General features: G+C 36.0%; 1 protein-coding gene across 3 annotated transcripts in view; it reads left to right on the top strand.

The window, feature by feature from the left end:
- Positions 1-26,246, top strand: part of LOC132526410 (protein adenylyltransferase SelO-like) — a 28,165-nt gene extending 1,919 nt beyond the window's left edge. Inside the window, exons 2-19 of one of the 3 annotated variants that reach the window (XM_060160686.1) lie at positions 1,920-2,038; positions 2,657-2,785; positions 4,040-4,104; positions 4,186-4,242; positions 4,334-4,432; positions 4,622-4,689; positions 7,214-7,301; positions 9,801-9,870; positions 10,627-10,699; positions 12,158-12,241; positions 13,034-13,163; positions 16,311-16,355; positions 16,467-16,548; positions 16,650-16,742; positions 18,643-18,722; positions 19,763-19,806; positions 22,908-22,987; positions 25,954-26,246. In XM_060160686.1, coding sequence (XP_060016669.1) covers positions 1,920-2,038; positions 2,657-2,785; positions 4,040-4,104; positions 4,186-4,242; positions 4,334-4,432; positions 4,622-4,689; positions 7,214-7,301; positions 9,801-9,870; positions 10,627-10,699; positions 12,158-12,241; positions 13,034-13,163; positions 16,311-16,355; positions 16,467-16,548; positions 16,650-16,742; positions 18,643-18,722; positions 19,763-19,806; positions 22,908-22,987; positions 25,954-26,076 — 1,529 coding nt within the window. In that variant the 3' untranslated portion in view covers positions 26,077-26,246. The remainder of the gene's footprint in view (positions 1-1,919; positions 2,039-2,656; positions 2,786-4,039; positions 4,105-4,185; positions 4,243-4,333; positions 4,433-4,621; positions 4,690-7,213; positions 7,302-9,800; positions 9,871-10,626; positions 10,700-12,157; positions 12,242-13,033; positions 13,164-16,310; positions 16,356-16,466; positions 16,549-16,649; positions 16,743-18,642; positions 18,723-19,762; positions 19,807-22,907; positions 22,988-25,953) is intronic. The other 2 variants (XM_060160696.1, XM_060160706.1) reach the window with 2 other exon arrangements.
- The last annotated feature ends 927 nt before the right edge of the window (positions 26,247-27,173 follow it).

Consider the following 27,173-nt stretch of genomic DNA (forward strand, 5'->3'; position numbering starts at 1 on the left):
TTATCAATGTAACTCTGGTAACAACATTGATTGAGAGAAGAGTTGCACTGAAAGGTGAGCAATTTTTGTGCATTTCATATTCTTAGACCAAACTGAATTCTGAAGACTTGAAATAATACCCTTATTTCTACTACCGATTTCTCTGAAATGTTAAGATAACAGGTTAACATGCATTTGGAATTTTCTCTGGGGTCTTAGTCTATGACTGATTAGTTCGCTAAATGTAACAAGGGTGAGGACTGGGTACCTCTGAAGCAATTAGTCTTTTTTGTTCCATGGCCAGTGATCACAGGTGTTAGGTGATCAGCTGCCTTGCCAAAATGTGAGTCAATCAGTACAAAAAAATAAGTATTAGTGAAACGTTATATACTGCCCATGCTCTACTAAAATTTTAGAGCATCATAAAAGATAATGCATTAATTATATAATTTAGTCTATTTCCACACAGAGGCTCTCCTAAAAGAGAAGAAAATACACTATTGGATCATCTACTCCTAATCATAGTCAGGTTTTCTTGATGGATACTAAAATCTCTTTTTTGGTTGACTACCCATTTGTTCCCCCGTGATGCTGCCTTATTCACCATGTACTTAGGGGAAAGTGTAAAGAGCTAAATCTGACCCACGTTTGCCTGGTTTTTACTCATATGGAGAAGATATAAGAATTCTCGTTTCTATTATAACTGACATTTAGTTCACCTAGGCTTGTGTGGAATAAAAAAGGAGTTATTCCAAACAATAGAACAAATTGACATGATGCCACCTTTCTCCACTGATTCAAAATATTGTTTTCATTATATAGGGAATTCTTACATTACTTTGGACTGTTTCTGTGCTTTTTATGGAGTCCCATTGATTTTTGCATCTATTTTGGGGATAGCATTATTTTTGGGGATAGTTATTTTTACAATTTTTAAAATGATAAAGAAGCTCCCATTTCTGTTATTTAAAAAAGTGTTTTCTCAGATTTACACTTTCTTTCTTCAAAAAAAAATCCTACTACGGTTTTTGACTGGATTTCCATTATGTTTAGTAAATAATTTGATTGGATTTCCATTATGTTTAGTAAAAATTTGGTGACAGTGACATCCTGATAATATCTCTATCCAGAAACACAGGTTTTTGTGTCCCTTGTTTTAGTAATACACCTGTCCTCTTCTATTTTTTGTTTTAATTTGTTTGGATTAGGAAAACATTAAGATTTTAAGAATTGTACTTAAAAGTAAACATTTTCTGAGTATCTAAAGCATGCCCAAAGCTCTCTTTTTTTCTCTACAGCTTTTTAAATAAAGTATATGGGCTTTAGTGCATGGACTTCATGAAACATAGTTTATCTCTTTAGAGGCAATTTTTAGAATTCTAGCCCTGTGAACAGGCACGTATCAAATGTTTTGAAGTTTCTGATGGGATTGGAAGCAGTTTTGTACATTTAGTAAAACATCTGTTGCCTGGTTTAGAGTTATTTATGTATGTATCTGTTTCCTTCAATTAATTATGATTTTTCTGAAGGGCAGAAAGAATGTGATTAAGTGTCAAATATTTTTTTGATTGGATCTACTGGATTGGCCAGTACTGTAATTCTGATACTGTAATGCAGCTCACCTCATTTTATTCATATATTCTTATTTATAAATAAATTGCACATCCCGTTGGTCTCCCATAAGTGAAAATCTTTGAAGACAGGGTATGTGTCTTGTTTTAAACTTTTTTCATCTCCCATCTTCTTGGACAGTTTAATATACTGTAATATATGAATATTGAATAGATATGGTTGAAAATAAGTCTTTAAATAACAAAGTATGAACAAAGTAGTAGTTTAAGTTGATTTTGTTAAACAACTGTAGGCTTTCTAAGGACGATTAATGCTGTATATGCAACAAATGAGAACATTAAGAAGGGTTGTCTTTTTTCTTTTATCAGCTGTGTTGCCAATTGATCCTGTTAAAGAAAATTATGTGCGTAAAGTGAAAAACTGTGTTTTCTCAATTGCCTTCCCCACTCCTTTCAAATCAAGAGTACATCTTGTAGCAGTTTCAAAGGTTAGGCTTTACTTTTTCACAACACTTAACTCACTACAACTTTTGTCTAAAAAATTAGTAATATTTTTTTCAGAGTTAAATTGTTAATCTATTGATAAATGATTATCTTTGTGTTTAAAATTTGTAACTTGGAGAATGTCATTCTTAGAAGTCACTTTTTGATACTTATTCCTGGAGCCTAGTACTCAGTTTCATTTTAAAGTTATCTTACAAGGAAAACACACTTTTGTGGAAAAAAGGGGTAAATGAGTTAAATTCTTAGAAAGGGGCTCCAATAACAAATTCTAAATTATTCTCTCATGATATAGATGAATTTGGGATAACAATAGGACATTTATTTTTTTCTAGTTCCTTTAAAGAATATGTACTAGGAAGAATATTATTTTACCATGCATAATAAGAAAGCCATAACAATTTTAGAACTATCTAATAGACCTAATTTTCCCAAGTAGCATAAATAATCCTAGAAAGTATGGTACATCTCTTCTGAGAAAATATTAATGTAATTTTGGAAGAAGTTTATCCTTTTAATTTTCTTTTTTCTATAAAGTTTATTTTCTCAAAAACTATTAAAGGATTACTTAAGTTTGTAAGAAGATTTTTCTTTTCCTGCCTCAGCAAGTGCTAGAAGATATTTTGGACCTTGATTTATCTGTCTCAGAAACAGATGATTTTATCCAGCTTGTAAGTGGCGAAAAGATAGTACCTGGATCCATTCCATTGGCTCACAGATATGGGGGCCACCAGGTAAGAGTAGCACCAATATCACTTCCTTATGCAAATATAAACAGCTGGTAGAAATGCTATCCTATTGAAGAAGTTATTTTGCATTAATTTCTAATATTAGTGTATTGAGACTTCAAGAAGATGTTTCTAAAAGAATGTGTCATATATAGATTAGCTGATGTGATTTCTTGTGATAAAGCTAGGGTGTAAGTTTTTCTAATGGAATTGAGAAAACTGGGGCAGCACACTATAACATTTCTGTGATTATCGCTAGAGAATTCATTCAGTGGAGTTTTGGCAAGAGATTTAGGCAAAGTCAGGCCACACAGTGAGTCAATATAAAAGCCTCAGAAGGGCAAATAGAATATAATTTTGCCAGGATAGCTGTAGAACATTTTTAGAACTGCTAGAAATTAAGTCAGGATTAATTGGGGATGTTATACATGCTGAAGCAATTAAGAAGGCACCTTCTAGAAATACGGCAAGACGTTGAAGCAAGTTCACTGTGTGGAATCTGATTTTAAAAAAAGGAGAGGAAACACAGAACCAATTGTTGAAACTGCTGTGACTTTCTTGTGAGTTAAAGATTAATTGATTAATTTAAGAGAATAGAGTGATGTTTAACTTAGCAAGTAATTGTTGGCAATAATAATAATTACCCTCTTTTGAGCACTTTGGTGTGTTGGACACAATGCAAGGCATTTTGCGTATATTAACATTCATTCTTACAACAATCTGGCAAGGGTTTTCCCATTTTACAGAAGTGAAAGGTCAGTCTCAGTGAGATTAAGTTACTCAAACAAATTTCCACAACTAGTAAGTGGCACAGCTGGGAGCTGAACCACCACAGACAAATTTTAACAGAAAAGTTTGGAAACAGTTAACCATGTACATTCAAAAGCAATTTTTTCAGGTACAGTATGCTCCTGATTTTATATTGTATGTGTATAGTATAGGCAAATTTTCTACTAATAAATCATTCCTAGTTCCTATTCTGGAATTAAATAGATCAGTTCTCAGTATTCTACACCTAACAAACTTGAGCTCAGCTATAAGATGATGAAGAAATTAATTATATGTCTTAAATTTATGTTTTTTAAATGAATTTCAGTTACGTCTTATGGATTGAATTTTATTTTCACCTTTATTCAGGTTGTTGATTGTTATAATCTTAAAAATGCACTATTCCATTTTCAATTTTGACAAGGTAACTTTGATTATAAATTACAATAAAAACTTTAAAGGTTAATAAACATGAATAATTTTCCCTTTTAGTTTGGGATATGGGCAGATCAGCTCGGGGATGGAAGAGCCCATCTTATTGGAATTTACATGAACAGGTACTACATGTTTTCTTGAATAATAGCTTTTCTGCTCAATATTAACACAAATCTGCTAATATTTAGGTTTTTTTTTTTAAGGCAGGGTGAAAAGTGGGAGCTCCAATTAAAAGGCTCAGGAAAAACCCCATACTCCCGGTACTTCTTTTTTTTTTTTTTTAGTCATCTAAATAAAAATTGGTGTTATCTTAATTATAACTGAAAATCTTTTTTATCATATTACCCATAGAAATGGCGACGGCAGAGCTGTGCTTCGTTCCTCCGTGAGAGAATTTTTGTGTAGTGAGGCTATGTACTATCTCAGAATTCCCACTAGCAGAGCTGCAAGGTAATTCCTCTTCCCTTGAAGCTAACTTTCAGGACTGCATCATGTTATCTCCAGAAATGTGTCAGTCAAGTGAGCAGATAAACCCCCAATAGCATGATTTCTCATCGTTTCTTATAGTTTTAGTTACTTCTTGAGAGCTTGCTAGAAGTACAGTACAGTATAACTTTGTTTGATTCTCTTACCTTTCAGTCTGGTTGTAAGTGATGATGCAGTATGGAGAGATCAGTTCTACAATGGAAACGTTGTGAAAGAACGAGGTAATAACAGTTCTTAGAACACTTACATAAAGTTAGACTAAGTTCTTCAGGAACAACAGAAATTGGGCATCTTTGCAGTCTTCTTAAAACATGACCTGGGGATCTTCATGATGTAATTTCAGTGTTATGATATTATAATAGAATATCCTTTCCCACACCCTTACATCACTAACCCATCCTTTTCTAACAACAAACTTCTGGGAAGTTAACCTGGGAAGTTTATGAACAGCCAGCAAAACATTATAAAGCCAGTGCATGAACATTCATATACTTCCTTCCCAGGAGACCCCCTCAGACTTTACCTCAGATCCTGATTGCTCTTACTTCATGTTTACTTCCAGTAAGTTCGGTTAACTTTTCCTTCAGCTTTTAGTAGGTCAGAAATAAATTAGAAAGGGGATGAGAAAGTGCCATAGAGCAGTGAAAAAGGAAGAGCGAGAGAAACTTGACTCTGAGTCTCTGGAGAGGCAGGAGACCTGAAAATCAATAAGAAACATATTTAACTATTTAAAATGCAGAGCTATTGAGAACCGCTGACAGCCCTACTTGCTTTATTGGGCCCCTTGGACATCACTGTGTTACGGGCCAGTGTTTTTACTGCTGTTTATAGTGATTCACCAAGAGAACATTTTATGTTCTTCATGCTTTGCGAAAAATATGTTTTGATAAGGTTTTCATAATAATCCCCCTAGAGTATTCATGTTAATTAAACATGAATTAAAGGTTATTTATCTTTAAGGCATCTCTCTCTCTCTCTCCTAATATTATCTGGATAAAATGCATACTATTACTGCACATGGGGCTTTAACAGCTATTTAGGTCTTTTTGTTTATGGTGATTGGAAATGAGATTCCGATCACAGGCTGTTAATATGATGGGCACAATACTACTTTTATGTCTGTGACATGTATATTGTTAATGTGAATTTTTTTTTGGCCGCACCTCATAGCCTGTGGGTTCAATCCCGACCAGGACCTGGTCGGGATTGAACCCAGGCCCTCAGCAGTGAAAGGGCAGAGTCCTAACCACTGGACCACCAGGGAATTCCCTGTTAATCTGAATTTTGAATTAGATGGTTTGGAAACCAAACTTAATGGTTTCAAATTATCTCAAGTATTTCTCCTTTTTAGGCCGTTCATAGAATTTCCACATCTAAGTCATATACAGATATTTTGATTGTGCTTTTCCCTAATATTTGCCCAGCAGACACTGTAGGAAAAGAGCTGGACAGGCAAAAAGAATATGTGAAACCTCTAACTGGCTCTGTGGGAATTGATTTGTGACTTTGGGCAAGTCACATTTTCCCCCTGTTTCTCCAACTAAAATGAGGGGTTAGATGAGATGACACCTTCTATGTCTTTCAGTAATGACATTCAGTGATTCAATGGCTATTTATAAAGCAAACATTCAGAATCATCTATTGAGCTCTTTTTTCCTAAATGAATGTATTTTTATTGCTAAAAAAAAAAACCACATGAAAATAAATATTCAGATTACTAGCGTGAATGAGTCCTGACTATATGGATAACTTAGTCAACCCAGAAAATACTAATTAGCCCTTTTCTGTGCATACCACTGGACTCATCTCTGGGGGTCCAGGAGTAATAAGTATATACCGTGGTCCCTGGTCTTAAGAAACTCAGTCTTCAGACACTATAGCAATAGTGTCTATAGCAATAGACACTATAGACTCCATAGCAAATGAATAATAAATAATCTGAGGTTAGGAAAAGGGCAATCCGGTTAGCTTTATGGAGGAAGTGGGAATTGACCTTGAGCACAAGATTAGAAAGTTAGCAAGGATTTCAGTTTGGGGAGAAGAGGGGTTGAGGCAGGGAGAAGTGAACAGAGGCCCAGAGGTAGCAGCGAGTATGGTGTTTCACTGAAGGACAGCACCAGCAGAGCAGCAGCTTTGTCATCTGGGATAGACCTCACCTTGACATGGAAACACGTGTCAGTACAGCATTCCTTATAAGAAAAAAGCGTGACTTCATTTACTAATTGTATTACTAATGTCTACGATCAGAACGGAAGGCGGAAATAGAAGGCTACAAACAATCACAAAATGCATAGATTCACTGTATTTCTTCAGCATATTCATAAGTTAGAACATATGCAAATTTTTTAAATTGAAGTTAATTTCCAATTAGTTACACAAATGGAAGTCATGCACAGGGACTGTGCCACAGAAATATTCCACTAATTCTATATTTCAGGGTGAGGTACAGGGAAAAGGTCACAACTGAGGAGACAGTGGGAGCCTAACAGTTTAACCAAGTAGCATCTCACTAGGCTGGGGCCTCAGTATTTCTGAAGGTGTTGTGGTTCCTCACATTCTAACTGATTCAGGCGTAAAGAAAGACAGAAAAATCCTTGACCCTTTCTAGGATGTAAATTAATTGTTTTCTGATAAATCCAATCACTGTATTCTTTTTTATTAAAGTCATTTCATTTTAAAGAAAAACATATGCTGTGTTTGCGTAGTTTAAAATAGTTTATGCTAAAATAAATGTTTCTTTTCCAGGTGCAGTAGTGCTGCGTGTTGCAAAATCATGGTTTAGAATTGGATCGTTAGAAATTTTGGCTCATTATGGTGAACTGGATTTACTAAGGTTAGAAAACCAATTTTTTCAATGGTAGAAGACAATTGAAAGAAATGCTTATTTATGTGCTGTGAAGTTAAAATATTTTTGGTTTTCTTGTAAGTAAAACCCAAACTTTCAATTAATAGAAAGTTTAATTAATAGAAAGTTCAATTAATATTTTCAACACTTGCTGTGTGCCTAATATCGTGTGGGTTTCTATGAGGCTGAAAAAGAAGGGTTTAGACCCAGTAGACCCTTTTCTCAAGGAATGCTTTTATCTAGTGTGCAACCCAGGTGGAACTGAGGGCCTCTGTGCTACCCAGACACCTGGGTGGAAGTGACTCAAACTCCCCAATTCTGCAATTCCCTTCCAAGTTCTGGGATTCCCAGGATGCGTCCTCTGTCTCATATGTCTTCTTTCCTGGACCCTGGTTTTGACATGTGTGTGATGCCTGTTTCATCCTGGGTTGACCCAGACATGAAGCTCAGTCCCTTCAACAGGACAATAGCAAACAAAGAACAGACTGAAATTGCACAAAGCACTTAAGAACAAACCTTACTGGAGATTTCTTCAGGGAAGACAGATGAATGGTTCCTTCAAAAGAGCAAAAGCTCTTCCCCTTGTGTCATGCAGTATATCTTCCATCAAACTCTGATGCCTTGGTGCCTGTGGAATCTGCACTCACAAAGTTTGTCTTCCTCAAACCAACTTAGCAGGACGTTTCTTCAAACAAAAACATTTACTCCCGACTTCCCTGGTGGCGCAGTGGTTAAGAATCCACCAGCCAATGCAGGGGACATGGGTTTGAACCCTGGTCCAGGAAGATGCCACATGCCGCAGAGCAGCTAAGCCTGTGCGCCACAACTACTGAGCCTGTGCTCTAGAGCCTGCGAGTCACAACTACTGAGCCTGCGTACCACAACTACTGAGGCCCACATGCCTAGAGCCCATGCTCCGCAACAAGAGAAGCCACCGCAGTGAGAAGCCTGCACACCACAACAAAGAGCAGCCCCCGCTCACTGCAACTAGAGAAAACCGGCGCTCAGCAACAAAGTCCCAATGCAGCCAAAAATAAATAAATAAATTTTTAAAAATATTTACTCCTTTAAGAGGAATTCTGTTTCCATTTGTTAAGAGCATACAGTTCTAAAAAGCCATTAGAATATATAAGAAAAAAATTCTCTTAGACAAACCAGAATCATTTGGAATATGAATCCTACACTGTAGGTATCAGCTTAGTAAATCCAGATACCTGGTCCACGGAGATAATGGGGAAAGGGAAGTGAACGCGCAGAGCAGAGAAGTCATCACCATTGTCATGACCGTTCTCTGAGTCTTTTTAGCAAATGTTTACTGAACTCAGGGTCATCCCAGCTTGTTGAGAGAGAGGTCTCCTCTCACTGGGCATTTTCACTTCTCATTTGGTTTTTTTGGGTCACTTCTGCTCAGATTCACTATGTCACTGAAATTGTTCTATCTGGTGGTCATAGTTCAGTTATATTTCACTTATCTCTATGACATTTGATGTATATTGGTGAGCACTTTATCCTTAAAATGACTGGACTGGCTAACATGACTATGTATGTATTCCTTTTTGTTTCCCAAGTGCCTGAAACAATTCTCTAATCCACTCTAAACAAACTCACTCCTACTGGACTTTAATAATTCCTAAGTCATATCTACAACCCCCAGTTATTTTCAGGATTCTCTCTTATCCAATGCAATAGTATCAATAGTTACTCAACTCATTAGTCAGTTAAAACAGGGAATTAAACATAGGATACATATACAACTTAAATATTTTAACTTCAAACCTTGGCCAATTTTTTTGACATCTTATTTGTGAAACCTTACATGACCTTCCACACATAAATAATCATTCTCTGCTCTGTTATCTTTATACTTTTTATATATTTCTATTATTGCATGTATTATACGGTAATGTCATTATTTCTTCAGATGTTCTTCTCCCCTAATAGACTGTGTGCTCTTTAATGTCTGGGTTTGGGTCTGTCATTCTTTTTCCTAGCACTTGGAGGTTCTCAATGGATGTTTATTGAATTAATCTGAATTTGTAACATAATAAGATGGCATCTAATATGATCTTAGAAACATATTTCCAGTTGTGATTGGTATTGAGGAAATATTTCTCTATGGCTATTTTGGGAGTAAAATCTTATTTAACTTTTTTTTTTTTTTTTTTTGGCGGTACGCGGGCCTCTCACTGTTGTGGCCTCCCCCGTTGTGGAGCACAGGCTCCGGACGCGCAGGCTCAGCGGCCACAGCTCACGGGCCCAGCCGCTCCGCGGCATGTGGGATCTTCCCGGACCGGGGCACGAACCCGTGTCCCCTGCATCGGCAGGCGGACTCTCAACCACTGTGCCACCAGGGAAGCCCTTCTTTTACTTTTTAAAATTCTAAGCATGCATCTAATGAATTCATGAATGTCAGGAGTGGATTGAGACGATTGGATACTCAATACTGTATTCTGAGGAACACTGATGCTATCTCCCCTTTATCTCTAGGATGTTATTAGACTTCATCATACAGGAACACTTCCCCTCAATAGATGTCAAGGAACCTAACAGATATTTGGTAAGTTTTTTAAAAGAAAGGACAATACTCTGTTTTCTATCATTGGCCGGCCACCTTAGTGGTTACAACTTAGCACTTAAAAATCTAAAGTTAAAAAAGGAAATGTAGAGCATTTTGAACATTTTGTTAAAGAAAGAGACGATGAACCACCTTGTAACAAGACATAGATAAGGAAGTTGTTCTGTTTGAAAGGTAGCTAGAAAAAGAGAACAGGTGCGACTACATCCTGACTATATACATTACTTTTTGAGCAGCATTTGTAACTTGGTCACATACATTGTTTTCTCACATGTTGGATATATAGGTATTTCTATAGTAGTAGTTCTAAAATAAATACATACATAATAGGCAAATGTGATTTTCTATTCTTGTGGAAAGTTTTTGATCTTCATTAACTTTTTCTTTCTTTTAACAGCCACAGAGAAGGAAATTCCTTTATTTTTCTTAGTGACTCATTTCAAAATTTAATAACGCATTTTGCGTACATTTAACTCCCTGTGCTGAATTCTAATGTTTTTCCTTTTCTTATTGTACATGAAGAAAACCTGGTCATAATACTATGCCTGAGCCTTGTATATATTATTTCTGGATCAATAACTCTATGTTCTTCCATTGTTTTCTCACACGCACTACTTTCCATCTCTTTAGTCATCTTTTGGCCCACCTTTGAGAACACGTTTTCATGTTGGAAATCGGAAGATCCTAAAAGAACATATGTTACCGAAAAATCTGAAAATTTTCTAAATTTCATTTTAGGATTTTTTTTCTACTGTGGTGTCTGAGACGGCACAGCTTATTGCCTTGTGGATGTCTGTTGGTTTTGCTCATGGTAAGTTATCTACTGACATTTCATGCTTCTGATGAGAAAGTAGAATTAATTTGTTGAAGCAGAAGACTTCTTTTTTGTGTATTTCAAAATATTCCTGCCAATGAGCAGGAATAACATTTATAATATATGAATTTATTTTTAGCAAGAGAGAAACAACTTTCTCATGTTTAAAATGATTTTGAACGGAACAGATACACAAAATAGAATAAGCGTACTCGACCCGTTGATATTGTTACCTGTAAAGCTTTTTAACCTTGTGAGTATATATTATATTAGGTCTTTTAAAAGCTTTTTAAAAAACCATTAATCATAAAAGCACTACATGCTTATGGTAAAGAATTTAAAATATACAGAAGTGCATGTGAGTTCTGTTCTCCAGGAGAATCAGTATTAACCATTTTATCTCAATTCTTCTAGACTTTTTTTTGATGGTATTCATATATCCCCTACAAAAACAGTAGGGCTGGCTTGTGTGTGTCTGAAGCCATTCACTGTGTGGGGTTACATTGGAAGGAATATCTGCCTGAACTAAGAATAACTGTCTTAAAATAAAAGCAAGTCACATATGTACTAAGGTCTCTAGATAAATGCCAAAGGGGGATCCCACATTGTAAAACTTCTTGAAAGCTGCTTTAATTACATCCTCGCTGGGTCTCACTTTGGTGGGTAGGGTGGTGAGCAGGGGGGTGTTTCAGAGGTTTTGCTGTTATGAACTGTGCAGCAGTGACCACCATGCATTTATATCTTTACATTCTCGAAGGTGAGTTTCTGAGGATAAACTCCTGAAAGTGGACTGGCTGGATTCGAGTCTATATATGCACTGAACATTTTGATAAGCAGGGTCATCCTGCTCTGAAAAAGGTTGAAACTGTCTACACTGGACACTGTTGCCACCATGCCCTGCTATCCTATATTGGGCTGGTGTATGCATTCCCTGCCTCTCTCCTGCCTCACGCTCCGCCCCCATCCATGACCCGCTCCCCGACCTAGGAGGTCACACTCCCTCCCCACACACTGCTGGTGGTCTGCAGCTAAGGATTGTTATGGGGTACATATCCATATTTTTACCTTTTCCCCCTCTCACAACCTTTGAAAATTAATTAATGTTTCTTTAGTAGTCTCAATTCCATTCCAAATAACATATATTTTTAAATAAATGCTAGAAATTCAGGATAAATGAGAGGAGCTTTCATTTCTTGGGCCTTTTGTTCCTGTAGTATTTGACATCTTTGGTTGTGGAGGAAGTATACAACGAAAGGCTAAATTTAATTTTAAAATACAGTTTTAATATATATTAAGCTACTTGACTTCACCAGTTAAACTTTCAATTGATAATTGTTTCATTTCCAAAACAAATGCATTTTCATGACCTTTCCTATTCTGTATAAAATTTTATACAGTTAAAAATGCTTTATTATTTTATTGTCATGTTTTGGGCATCTTTTGTTGTTGTTTTAGGTGTTTGTAATACTGATAACTTCAGTTTGTTATCCATTACAATTGACTATGGTCCATTTGGTTTTATGGAGGCCTATAATCCAGGTATGTATGATTTATATGTATATTCCTTATTTCACTAAGAAAATTATCACTGGTTTATTTTAGATAAACCATTATAGCTAACTCAGTAGTGGGGTGGTAGAAAGAATTGGGTTCATTCATAAAACGGTCATTTTATGTGCTACTCAATCTTCCAGGTGCCACAGGGATACAGTATTGTGTCCTTTGTGGTCTCTGCCCTCAAAAAATGACATATTAGAGAAGATGACATGAGGGGAGGAAGGGAATGCGTTGTCAGACAGACATGGGTCTGAGTTCTGGCATCTGATCCTTAATCTGTGCCCTTGGATGAGTAACTTAACCTCCCACTTTACTAATCTGTAAAAGGATCAGAGCAGGCTTTGTGGGGGACATGCTGTCAAGTTGGAGTTTGAAGTACATGTGTGATAACCTGGAAATCCTTGTAGGTTAGAAATGTATTCCTCTATTAGGCAAATAATCATATTTTAAAAGATTTTCATGTGCATGGGTATTAAGTATTTACATTACTTTGAAGTTAAACGTTTAATGTCAGAAAGATTTTTATCTAATATATATAAATTTATTAAGTTTAAACTTAAAAATGAAGAAAGAGGGACTTCCCTGCCGGTCCAGTGGTTAAAACTCTGCGCTTCCACTGCAAGAGGCATGGGTTTACTCCCTGGTCAGGGAACTAAGATCCTGTATGCCACGTGGCATGGCCAAATAAATAAATAAGTAAATAATTCTTTAAAAAATGAAGAAACTATTATAATTATCCCCACTGTAAAGCAATAGTATTTTTGCTCTAAACAGATTTTGTACCAAACACATCTGATGATGAAAGAAGATATAAAATAGGAAATCAGGCTAATATTGGAATGTTTAATTTAAACAAGTTGTTACAAGCTCTAAACCCATTACTGGATCCTAGGCAAAAGCAACTGTGAGTAAATCCGAAATCTACTAATTAAATCTGTGTGAAAATATATTTGTATAATGATCATGTTTTGAAAAGCAAGAAACATTTTTAAAACCATACTATTTAATCTTTAATAACAAAGGCTTTCAAACTATATATATGTGTGTATATCTATTTTTTGGGGGGGTACCATTTTGGCTTTTTTCCATAGTTATCAGGATAAAGTCTTTTCCTATTTATTGCTTTTTAGGTGCTGTGAAATCACAGTTTATTTCTTCTTTGATCCAAGGGTTATTTATCACAGTGTTTCTGAATTTCTAAGTAGTTGGGCTTATTTTGTCCATATTTTTATGATCAAAGAACGTGTTTGGTAAAATCTAGTCAAAATGTGTTACAGTTTCTTTATGGTCCAACATAATAAATTTTTGTACATATTTCATGATCATATAAAAAATGTGCACAAACGTTTTAATATATCAGATTGAATGTATTGGGTATATTATTCAAGTCTTTTATGATTCTGTTTATTTTTTTATCTATTAGATAAGTTTGATTCATAAGAGATGTGTATTAAAATCTCCCACTTTAATTGTATTTTTAGCAAGCAATTTTTTCTAATTGTTTTGAATTTGTGCAATATGCCATTATTGGTACATACTGATTTTTTTCTTATATTTCCTTCAGAAAATGTGCCTTTTATCCTAATACAGTGACCCCCTTTATCCTGATTAATACTTTTAGCTCTCAATTTCAACTTATCTGATATTAATATTCATGCTTACTTTTGTTGTATTTGCCTTGAATCTCACTTTATTTTTTTTATCTTTATCACATGGTTTTAAAGTATGTTTCTTATAAAAGTAAACAAAACATAGCCAGGTTTTAACTCAATGTGATGGTTTCTGATTTAATAGACGTATGTGGGCTTTTCACAGCTATTATAATAATTGATTTATTTTATTCCTTCTGTCTTACATTGTGTTTTATTTTACATGTTAGTTTCCCCCCATTCTCCTTACCTTTTTATGATTTGAGGAGCTTATCCATTCCTCTCCAACCCCCAACTTTGATTTGGAAACTACTGCATCCCCCACCCCTCACAGTTATCTTGTTTTTCTGCCACTTTCTCTACTGTTATATGAGAACAAGTTTCCAAATATTTTCCCTCACTAAGCTCCTATTTGCCCATTGTTTTTCCCTCCATCCCAATGAGACCTTTAGAATGCTTTTGTTTTACCTCTAATTACCCAACTGCTACATTTTGCCAAGATAGTTTAATATTTTGAATTTCAGACTGTTAGTAGGTTTTCCCTTGAAGTATCTCTCTTCCACCCCCCTCCCTGCATTTCTAGTCATTTTACTGCTTACTAACATTGTTTTTATTATTTTTTTAAATTCCGTCTTGAAGTCTCTGCCTTGATTACTTTCTTAAGTATTTGACTCACATGGAGTATATAGGTGATATACTTTCTGAAATCTTACGTAACCATTAATATTTTCATTTTACTCTGATTGAGATGTAGGGTATTAGATAAAGTATGGATTCAGTTGCTTGTAACAGAAATCCCAAATAATAGTGGCTTGAACAAGGACATGTATTTTTCCCTCACATAAAAGTATGGTAATTCATGTTGGTAATTCAGGGCTGGTATGGGGACTCAGTTGTCTGAGTCCCAGACTGCTTTTAGCTTTCTATGCCACCATCCATTGTCTGTGGCCCTCATGGTCTGAGATGGGACCATCTATCACATCCATATTCTAGGTAGGAGCATGGAGAAGCAAAGAGGCAAGTCCTCAATACTGAAGGACACATTTCAGAATTTATACACATCACTTCCCTTATTTCGCCCTGGCCAGGACTTAATCATATAGCCATATACATGTAGTGGCCTTATACTGTATCAACTTAGCTAAACTGGTCGAAAAATGCCCTTCCCTGTTTGGTCACGGGTTGGGCTGGCCACAGGAGAAATCGCCAAGATCTGGAAGGCAGAAGAGAAGCAGCAGTGTTTACACCCAGAGGGCTGGTATAGGGTTGGGCACTACTGCAGCTCACACGCCTTGTCAGGGGCTGGATTTGAGCAGAGGCTTGAAGGAGTAACAGGAGCAGCCACAGAGATATGTGGGGGAAGAGTGCTATAGGCAAGGGAATAGCCTGTGCAAAGGTCCTGAGGCAGGAGTGTGTGTGGGTGTTTAAGGAACAGCATGAAGGCCAGGGTAGCTGTAGCAGAATAAGCAAGGGGAAGAGTCATAGGAGATAAGGTCAGAAAGGTCAGGGGAGTGGAGCTTCAGAGTGTGTTGAGCATCTGTATAATTTAAAATACATTAAGAATGTTAAGAAATAGACAATTTGTTTAAAAATGGGTTTAAAGTTAATAACTTTAATTTTTAAATTTTTATGAAGTATTTCACTATTTTCATACATTCAGGCAAATAAAATGTTATTGTATTGGGTGAAGTATCTGTAATGCATTATTTTGGGTCTAAGATAATTTTTAAAATACGCCAGGGCTTCCCTGGTAGCGCAGTGGTTAAGAATCCGCCTGCCAATGCAGGGGACATGGGTTTGAGCCCTGGTCTGGGAAGATCCTACATGCTGTGAAGCAACTAAGCCCGTGTGCCACAAATACTGAGCCTGCGCTCTAGAGCCCACATGCCACAACTACTGAAGCTCACGCGCCTAGAGCCTATGCTCCGCAATAGATAAGCCACCGCAATGAAAAGCCTGCGCACTGCAACGTAGAGTAGCCCCCGCCTGTCACAACTAGAGAAAGCTGGTTTGCAGCAACGAAGACCCAATGCAGCCAAAAATAAATAAGTAAAATAAATAAATTTAAAATAAAATAAAATACACCAAAAAAAGCCATTTATATAACTATTTTGGTATTATAAAGACATATTAACATTTATCCTATAAGCTAATTGTATATAGTCATATTTCAGGAGTTACCTGATTTGACCTGTACTGTATCCAAATCTTTGAGACAGTAAATTTATATTGACAACTTTCTCTAAGGTATGATATACAATTAAATCACTAAATCAGAATCAGTAGTATGTAATCGAATGCTATTTAATGTATGAGAAAGTTCACTTTGTTCATGTAAAATGTAATTCAAGAATGTTAACATTTAAGCAAGGTTTAACGGTGCTGTCTTTTTTATCCCTCAGTGCTGCTCAGATTCTTGAGGGGTATCCCATTCTTTATGATACAAGGTTTGTTGTTTGTTTGTTTTAACACATATTAGAGCATCCTGCTTGGTTTGAGGGCAATTCTTAAACAGTGAGAAATTTAACAACAAATCAAATTGACATTTCTCCTTTTAGATTTAGAGAATTGTTCAAAGCCAAATTGGGATTACTTGGAAAAAGCAAGGGTGATGATGATTTAATTGCATTTCTCTTACATGTGAGTTTATCATTTTATCTCTTTTTCCTGATTAACATTTGAATGACTATTCCATATATTCTTCAAGAATTGAGGTTGCTAAATGTAAGTATTTTCACTAGCTCATGGAAAAGACAGAAGCTGACTTTACAATGACATTTCGGCAGCTCAGTGAGATCACTCAAAGCCAGTTACAGGAGCTCAGCATTCCTCAGGTATCAATTTGTGACTTTTGGCTTTTTTCTTAACTCAGTTTTCTTTAACAGATTTGTTGAGGCATAATTTACATACCCTAAAATTCTACTCATGTTAAGTGTACAAGTCAATGATTTTTAAATAACTTACAGATTTGTGCAGTTATTGCCACAATTCAATTTTAGAACAATTCCATCACTCTGAAAAGATCCTTTTTTGCCCATTTGCAGTCAATCCCTTTTTACTACTTCCATCCCCAAGCAACTACTAGTCTACTTTCTGTCTCTTTGCCCTTTCTAGACCTCCCTGTAAATGGAGTCATATGGTATGTGGTCTTTTGTGTCTGGCTTCTTCGCTTAGCATATTTTTGAGGTTCACCCATGTTGTAACCTGTATCAGTGGTTCTTTCCTCTTTATTATTTTTAAGATCTTTTAAGTACGTCTTAAAATATTATTATTTCCTCTTTATTACTTTATTACTCCCTTGTATGGATGGACCACATTTTGTTTATCCAGTTACTAGTTGACAGACATTTGGGTCATTCCCACTTTTTGGCTATTGCGAATAAATACTACTATGAATATTCATGTACCAGTTTTTGTGTGAACATATTTTCATTTCTCTTGGGTAGATACTAGGAGTGGAATTGCTGGATTGTTTAGCAAATTTATGTTTAATTTTTTAAGAAACTGCCAAGCTGTTACCAAAATGGTTCTTCTTAATTCAGTTTTAAGAAAGGTGTTGCCTTGTTTTTTCAATACTAATCTGCTACATTTATGGAATAATATGGGTATTAACCAGAAGACTCCCACTTATTATAGATTTTTAGAAATATAGCTCTGTTTATAAGGTGTAAGTCTTTTATATTGCATTGTTTTTATTATTTTTCAGATGAAAATCTAGGCATATTTTTTAAAATTTCAATTTCTTCATTATATTTCATGACTTGTGTGTTAACTAAAAAAATTATTTATATATAAAAACTATTTGTGTACAGTTCTCACAGGTATGTAATTGCCATAAATTACATTTTTAGGAGTGATTTGAATAAAAGAATGTCTACCTATTCAGCAAGAAATCCAGCAAAATGTTAACCAATAAGCATCTCTGATATAATTTAAAAATTATTAATGAACTATCAGAACTAATTATCATTTAATGTGAGATTTAACATTAACTGAGACGAAGTAATGTTAAAATGATTTGAACGAGTTCTTGACAGATGTTAATATTTAAATTACTGAGTGTTGGGAAAATTTGAGAGAGATCATTACACTTTTAATCATTTTAATAGTTAATTTCTGTGTCTTCTGAATTTCAGATCTTTTTAACTCCCTAACTCTTAACTAGAGCTAATAGCTTATTCGTGTTCCCTTAGCCTTTATGTATATTTCTGTAACACTTCTAAAATGGCATTGACTTATTTGTTTACACACTTTCCTTTTTAAAAGCAGTAATTATGTCTTATTAATTTTTTTATCCTTCCCAACTAACATAGTTCCTAGCACACAGTTGACATTCCATAAATATACGTTAAATGAATTGATAACTAAATAAAACAGTTACAAATTAAATTTTTTAAGTAAATTATATATTACGTGAGTTTTCCCTATTTAAAGGAAGGGTTTTGATAATGTAAGTATTCACATGTAATGTCTATTTATAAGAACTATGTATATTTTTTATTTCTCTTAAATCATGCCATTACATGTATCTCCATGAATTAGAATTTGAGTTGAAAGTTATATAAAGAAAAGGAAAACATTATTCCTTTTTAGTACTACTTCTACTTGAAATAGAGAACCTTAAGAGAAATCTGGATGTTATAAATTATTGTTAAATACATAATTTAAGGGACATGAAGTTAAAATAAAGTGAACAAATATTAATAAGCAGTCTATTACTGTATTTTCTTCTAGCAATTCTGGGCACTGAAAATGATCTCAAAGCACAAACTCTTTCCTGCCTGGGTGTCCCAGTACCTTTTGAGACTGAAGAGGTAAGGTAACCTAATCACTTCTTGAGAAAGCATGTAATATATTACTTTAGCATCGTCAACCCATCAGATTCCTCACTTCCTTTCCATTTTTCAACATTTCCTTTTTATTCCCGGGAAGTCTGCTCTGGCTGAGGAGTGTCTGGTAACATCTCACCCACGCAGAGAGCACCCTTCTGTCCACCTCAGCTTTGATAATGCCATTCCCCTGTGTCCTGAGCCCAAGTCTCCCAAGCCTTGAAGCTCTGGAGAGACAGCTCCCCAGGCTTTCATCCAGTGTCTATAGGTTGTCACATCTCATACAATCGTCAGAAGTTACTTTGCTTCGTTAACTGTCACAATGAATCGGAAGCAACAAACGTGAAAGAGTAAAGAAATTGTAGGTAGTGGTGGCTGAAGGGAGAGCCAGGACAACCACAGGACGCACAGGAGCAAATAGCCTGTCACAGTTTAATGGCAGCTGAGGGCTATTCATAAAGATGACCCTGAGTAATGAAGAACAAGTTAAATTATTTTCAGAAAACTATGTTTTAAGATAAGGAAAGAGAGGTGCCAGAGAGTTTCCATTTTTTTTTTTTTTTTTTCCTGTACGCGGGCCTCTCACTGTTGTGGCCTCTCCTGTTGTGGAGCACAGGCTCTGGACACGCAGGCTCAGCGGCCACGGCTCACGGGCCCAGCCGCTCCGCGGCATGTGGGATCCTCCCGGACCGGGGCACGAACCCGTGTCCCCTGCATCGGCAGGCGGACTCTCAACCACTGCGCCACCAGGGAAGCCCAAGTTTAGATATTTTTTTAGACAAAAGTATTTTTTTAATTGGTAAAAATAAAAATTTTGGTCTTATCTAAAATAACGAAATAAGGTAGTATTTTATATATTGTTTAATCAAACAGGATTTTCTGTCTTCCTTTCAGACACTGATTCAATGTGATTTAAAATTTTTTTTTCAATATTTGTCTTGTGAAATAATTCTCACCCTTTTGGAAAAACGGTATGATTTGGGGAGACAGTGATTAATTCTGTTCTTTGTTCTGTTCATTTTTAGTAACGTGAATGATTCAGATTCTGAAAGAAGAAAAAGAATGACAAGTAGGTAATCCTTTCGATTTTTTCAGCTTGAAGGATTATTACATAAAAGCAACAGGAAGTAATTACTGGAAGTAATTACTCCCAGTTTTCAAAACCTGGAAAACTGGAAGTAATTACTTGAGGGAATTGGATTTGTTGTTTTGTTTTTAACTACAAAAACTCTAGATGAGTGTATTTTAGTTGAGTTGAAGTGTCATATATGAACCTTTCTAATTTCAGATGACTTTTAACTTGATTATGATAGCCCTGCTTTCAATAAGTTTGCATATTGATGTTAAAATAATATGGCCTTAAAAGATGGTGGAGAGACAAGGAAGGTGGTGTGGTTTACGGTGGAAAGAACGTGAGTTTTGCAATCTGACAGATGAACCTCATCTTGCCACTTTTTTGCTGTATAATATGAAAGATATTTAACTTTCCAATTTTCAAGGCCCTTAGCTATTATAAAATGGGCATATTTTGCAGGGATGTTGTAACGATGTGTAATAGTATATGTAAGTTATCTTGTTACAGTGCCTGGGCCATAATATACACCTAGTAAATGGTAGTGCTAAAAATAAATCACCTTTATATACTGCTTTCAGTTTACCATGTGACTTTACACTTGGCTTGGAGAAGAAAAAAAAAGGAAGTTAGTCCTTTTTGCAACATGGGTTCTAAGAAGATCAAAGAAGTTAAGACAGAAGTACTCAAGTCCTGGAGTACTCTTACCTTACTTAGGACTGGTGTGGAGAGCTAGTGTGTGTCATCAGGGCGGCTGATCATTTGATGAAATAAGAATGATGCTAATATTCCATGTTAAGTTAGAGGATGAGACTGCTTCTTGACTCAGGACACTATTGTAGAAATAAAAGCAAGCTGAGTTTTTACAAGGAAGTGAGTAATCAGTCTTTGGGGCTTAGCATGGATTTAGCTGCCAGCTACTTATGCTCATTGGTGCAATCATACAGAATTTATAGGCCAGCCCAATATGGACTATATCAGCAATTAAGAGAAAAAAGAAATTGAGAGAAGAAAATGTCGTGGCTGTCTTTAGGATTTGGATTTGTTTGGTTATGACAGGATGGATGAGATGGTAAGATGAAAGACATTTAGTGAATTCAAGGCTGAAGCTTTGAATTATTTTAGAGAAATAATAAATGCTGAACAGTGTACTCTCAAGGAAAGGAAAAATTAATTTCCACAATGAGAAATGGGAAAAAGTTCCAGACGAGATAAAAAAAATGTACTGAATTAGATAACCTCAAAGAATCCTATGAACAGATCTACAATTTTCTGATTTCAGGTAGTTTGTATATATCAACACATAATTTGATCCGAAGTACTTCTGCTTGCAGCTACAAGTCCCAGCATATTTTAACAGTATTTCGTTGCCAGGTTTCTATAAAGTGTTGGTGAAGTTTGTTAAACTTTTAATTGGGTGACTCCACTCTCCCTCTGCCTAAGTCGACTGCTTCCACAATTTCCCTTGCATGTCAGTTTCCTTTTCGTCTAAGGATTATATATATTTATTGTGTATATGTGTTTTTATTTTAAAAGAGTTCTGCATGAATTCTTTACAATTTGGAAGATGCAAACTTGTAGAAAGAATAAAAAGATTCCCATCACTCAACCACAGTTGCTATTCACTTTTCCATGCGTTTATTGACACTTCTAGTCTCTCTTTTTCTGTGTGTATTGATTAGGAGAAAATGTAGTTGTAATCATATTATGGTATAATTTTAGATCCTTCATTTTTCACTAAAAATAAACATTTCCCCTGACTACTTCATTCTTTATAATGTAACATTTTTAAGGACTGCATACTATATCTTTGAAAGGGTATGTAATGTTTCACTTAACCAGTCCCCTATTAATAGGCGTTTAAGTTGTTTCTAGTTTTCCTTAATATAAATCATGCTTTTTAATGTTTAAATTTGTTCCCATAGACTATACTCCTAGAGAAGTAGAATTACTGGGTCACAGGGCACTTGTATTTTAGATCATCTGTCATGTCTTGGCAGCTCTTTAAAACCAAGTCGAAGTGGAATTTGTACGTTCCCTCCATTCAAGTAACTCAGAAAAATGTTGTTGAGAATCACAAGACAGTGATTTCTGGAGTCCTCTCGGAATTACTTTCAGGCCAGTGAGGATAAACATCCCTCCTTTCCACCTAGTTGATAAATTATCTTGGAAAAGTCTCATCTCAAATGAAGACATAATTTCTGGAATGTGCCATTATTATAATACTTTTTTTTTAAAGATTTAATTTTATTTATTTTTGGCTGTGTTGGTTTTTCGTTGCTGTGCACAGGCTTTCTCTAGTTGTGGTGAGCAGGGGCTACTCTTTGTTGCAGTGCGTGGGCTTCTTGCGGTGGCTTCTCTCGTTGCAGAGCACAGGCTCTAGGCATGCGGGCTTCAGTAGTTGTGGCACATGGGCTCTGTAGTTGTGGCTCGCAGGCTCTAGAGCGCAGGCTCAGTAGTTGTGGCGCATGGGCTTGGTTGCTCCGCGGCATGTGGGATCTTCCCAGACCAGGCATTGAACCCATGTCCTCTGCATTGGCAGGCGGATTCTTATCCATTGTGCCACCAGGGAAGTCCCTATAATACTTTTTAGTATGAAAAAATGCACGGTTACTATAAAAAAATATAAATTTACAAAGAGTTCTGCCTGCATGTAACCTTTCCTATTTGCTCTTGGCAACAACAGCGTGAAGCAGTCCTACTGAGTCAGACCTGAATTCTGTGTTTGAAGATGTTAAAAGCAGCAACTTTTTTCCTACCTTCATTTGGGCTACAGGATGAATCTTCTACTTTCTCCCAGCTTTATAAAATGCTTAGTGAACTGAATATGGTGAAAACCAAATTAATGATGAAACACTGAAAAGAAAAATAAAACATAATATTGCTCATGATGCGAAAAAACTGTTTTTCCTGTACCATAAGGTGATAAATACTGTATATTGTTTATCAACAATCGGAATGACTGATGCTAATCATTCTTCTCATTTGAGCCTCCCGGCAAAGTTCTTAAAGGTTATGTCATTTCAGTGGTAATTTCACATGGCCTGTGTCGACTTAGTGATTATTGTTCCATGATGAACTTTCCCCTCTTGTTTAAGCTGTTAATCCTAGATACGTGCTGAAGAACTGGATGGTGGAATCCGCAGTGCAAAAAGCAGAAAGGAACGATTTTTCAGAGGTAAGTTGGTTGACTCTTCTGGGCTTATTTTTATTAATTTAAAATGTATCATACTTTACGGGCTTCCCTGGTGGTGCAGTGGTTGAGAGTCCGCCTGCCGAGCCCCGGTCCGGGAGGATCCCGTGTGCCGCGGAGTGGCTGGGCCCGTGAGCCGTGGCCGCTGGGCCTGCGTGTCCGGAGCCTGTGCTCCGCAGCGGGAGAGGCCACAGCAGTGAGAGGCCCGCGTACCGCAAAAAAATGTATCATACTTTAAACACCCTGATTTTGTTTGCAGATATGCTAAACCATACCTTTGCCAGCACCAGCTTCCCAGCTTCTCACTACCTGGTCTCTCTTTTTTTTTAATCAGTGAATCATTTTCTCGTATTTCAAAATTTATTCTTTAATGTGTTTAAAGTTTTAAATATTCATTTGATATCATATCTACATTATTTGAACTTCTGAGGGTCTGGTTCTGCCAGTCATTGTTTATGTTTAGGGATTTTGGATTTCAACCTCAGAAATCCAGTGACGCCGATTTGAGGGTGCATATCTCCAGAGGGATTAGCTTTTGCATCTACCAGGCATCTATGGCACTAGTAACCTGGGTCTATGAAATGAAATCTTGACATCCGGGAAGATGAATGCACTGGATCTATACATATCAGCTTGTATGAATTTCACATATAATGTTTGGCAAAACAAGCAAGTGGCAAAGGAATACATACAATGTGTTACCACCCCAATTTAATCTAAACATGTAAAATCATGTCTTTAGGGGTATATGCATATATAATAAAAGTAACAAAATGAATAAACATGATAGCATCTTTGGACAGTGATTGATTTGCAGTAAGGAAGAAATTCGAGTTAGGGAAGGATATTCAAGGCTTCAGCCATATTGGAAGCATTTTATTTCTGAAGCTGAGTGGAGGATACACAGGTATTTGTCATATTATTCTGCATACCTTCTTCTATGCCTCAAACATTTCCTAGTTAATTGTTTAAAAATGCATTGCACACAGTGTATTTCTTAGAAGAGGAAGAGCCCCCAGCACTCTTGCTGTCACTCTTGTCCTGCACTGGAACAGACATTATTAATGATCGCGGCCCCCTTTCTCTCTCAAATGGGTCACAGCCTTGGGATCCTTCTCATCTCAGCATGCTGTGTAGTCACTACCAACTGATCAGAGTGGGCACGACAGAGAAACTGTTCTTGCTATTTCTAATTTGGAACTTGCATTAACGTTACATTTCAGTAGTTTAATTAGCCTGACAAATCTAGGTTTTCATTTTAGAAAATAAAATATTTTTAAGTGTAATCTTTTTAGGGTATTAAGGAAAAACAAAGAGAAGGAAGCTAACTCAGTATTTATCTTTAGATAAATTAGTCTAAGCTGGGGAAACTAAACAGTGTTTAATAAGATGTTTTTGTTACCTTGTTTCACCTTCCTTCCCTCTCTTTTGTTCCCTCCCTGTTTTCTCCCTTCCCTCAAAATTATATTTGAGTAAGGATGCAGTGCCCACCTTGGGTGGGGAGGTGTCTTCCTAGGTCCAAGTAAACGTTCAGATTCATAAGACTATTACAGGCTGCTTTTGGCCCCCCTTAATTCAGAAAGATACAGGACAGAAACATAGCTTACCAGCAGGGCACCATTAGGTTCCTCCTTTGCAGGAGTTGTTGAAGCATCCACGCAGGCAGGGAGGTACAGCGGTAAAGCTCAGGTGCAGGGGGACACGATCCACACTGGGAAGATGCAGGGGCAGCCCTGGCTGAAAAGCTGCATGTTCCACAGAAACCAGTATCTCTTCTAACAGCTCCATGGGCATAGTTTCCAACATCCCCACAATAGACCTGCCTTATACCGTGAGTCCCTACACCAAAGAAAGTCCAACACATTCTATCAGGTGTTTACAGTTCTCCCAGGACAAATGCTATTTGTCAGTCATAAGCCCTGTTGTATGGTGATACAGTGGACATACGTATACCACCTTATCAGGTTACCAGGGGAACAGATCCAGAAAGTTAGCTAAGGGTTAAATTCTCATGCAGGAAAAGTAAAAGATCTTGTTAAACTTTTAGACCTATAACTCTTTACACATACACCTTGTGTTTACATTCCTGCATCAAACATTTCTTGAGAATTCACCCTCTGCGAGTTGCTGTGGAGAAGTATAAAAATCTATTCAGGGAGCTTTTAAACTAGTAGGTAAGATTAGGTAGGTATAATATTTATTATATATACTTTTTAAATGGAGGTATAGTTGAAATATAACATTTTGTTAATTTCAGGTCTACAACATAATGATTTGATATTTGTATATCTTGTGAAATGCTCACCACAATGAGTCTAGTTAACATGTCATCATACACAGCTACAATTTTTTTTTCTTGTGATGAGAACTTTTGAGATCTATTCTCTTAGCAACTTTCAAATATACATACAGTATTATTAACTATAGTTACCATGCTGTACATTACATCCCCACGACTTAATTATTTTTATAACTGGATGAGAATATACATTTTGATCCTAGAATTATTGCTGAAAGAGGTGTGTTTGTTGATCCCTCAGTTTATACCGTGGGACAAAATTGCAAATGAAGCAGTATGAGTTGGAATCCATGCCCTTGATTTGGAAAGAGTGTAAATCATTGACATCCTTTTATTTTTATAAATATTTTAGAAAATTATAATTCTCTTAATGCTGTGAAGGAATTTAGAAATGATCGGGAAATATATGTATTCTTTGTGATGATGTACATATTCACTCTCCTGTTTCAGCAAAAAATGACTACTTAAGGAACTTTCTCTGGAATAATAGAAATTTTAAGTAACAGCTGTAGTTGAAGTTTTAATGAAACATAAAATGTTTAAACATTTTCATGCACATTTAAAATTTACCTTGTCGTTTCAGAAATTTAGAAAATTAATAAGGGTCCTGATTAAGAGAATCTATATTTATCTACTTTAAATTGTTTACCAGGTCCATCTCCTCCAGCAAGTTCTTCGCCGTCCTTTCCAGAAGCATTCTGCAGCTGAGACAGCAGGCTATTCCTCACCTACTCCTTCCTGGGCCAAAGATCTCAGGGTTAGCTGCTCATCTTAATTTGGGGAAAATCAATTAAGGGATACTTCTATCACCGAACCCAGCATAGAATAATCTATTTGACAAATTCTTAATGACCACCTACATTTTCTTGACAATCCTGCATTTCATAATAATGGTTATATATAAAAACATTTTTTAACCAAATAAAGTGGACCTATTCTCTGGAACACGTTTGTGGTCATTTTTGTTTTAATCAATCAATTTAATGAATAATAACTACCTGAGTTATTCTCAATAACTAAAAAATCTTATAACAATCTTTTAATGAATTTGTAAGTTTTCATCTAATACCATGTACCCAGCAATTTGGGGCACATCAAATAAGAATATAATTTAATTGTACTCCTCAAGCTTTTTTGTCTGTTATAGTAATTTTCATTTACCAAAATAAAAGAATAGTTTAATGAACCTGATTTACCATTCAACCAGCTTACTAAGTATCAATGCATGATAATCTTGCTTCATGTACACCCCTACACACCTCCCCCTTGTTCCTAGTTATTGTTTTAATTGAAGTATAATTTATATATCCCCAAGTATTTTAAAGACATTCCCAGACATAGTTTCATTTAATCTATGAATATTTCTGTATCTCTAAACGTTAATAACTTAAGACACATACATACAATACCATATCACCTTAAGACACTTTTCTGTCTGTGCATAAACTGAATAACAAATATGCAGTGATCAATTGATCAATCCCTAATGGTGTTGAAAGAAGGGATGTGACTGGTCACTGTTCATGATATGTATGTGTTATTTATGTAGTGATTTGTGGGTTGAAGACCTAATAGCAATGTTTGTACTTTGCGTAATTACTAACTACTAGTTAAAACTAATTACTAGTTAAAATAGCATGGCAGCAAATGCGAACCATGTTGGGGACTAGTGTTATTTAACTAAATTGTGGTAATTGAAACTTGTGCATGTTGAACTCTGCAAAGCAAGGACCATCTGGACCATCTATTTCCTAATGTTTTCTTTTATATCCTGTAATAAAGGCGCAGGGATGGAGAGAGACAGTGCATTCAACCTTTCGGTCCACCAAAATTATATCAATATTTTGACCACAAAATCAGTTAATTCTTTTC

The sequence above is a fragment of the Lagenorhynchus albirostris genome, chromosome 1, assembly GCF_949774975.1.
Source record: "Lagenorhynchus albirostris chromosome 1, mLagAlb1.1, whole genome shotgun sequence".
NCBI classification, from domain to species: Eukaryota; Metazoa; Chordata; class Mammalia; order Artiodactyla; family Delphinidae; genus Lagenorhynchus; species Lagenorhynchus albirostris.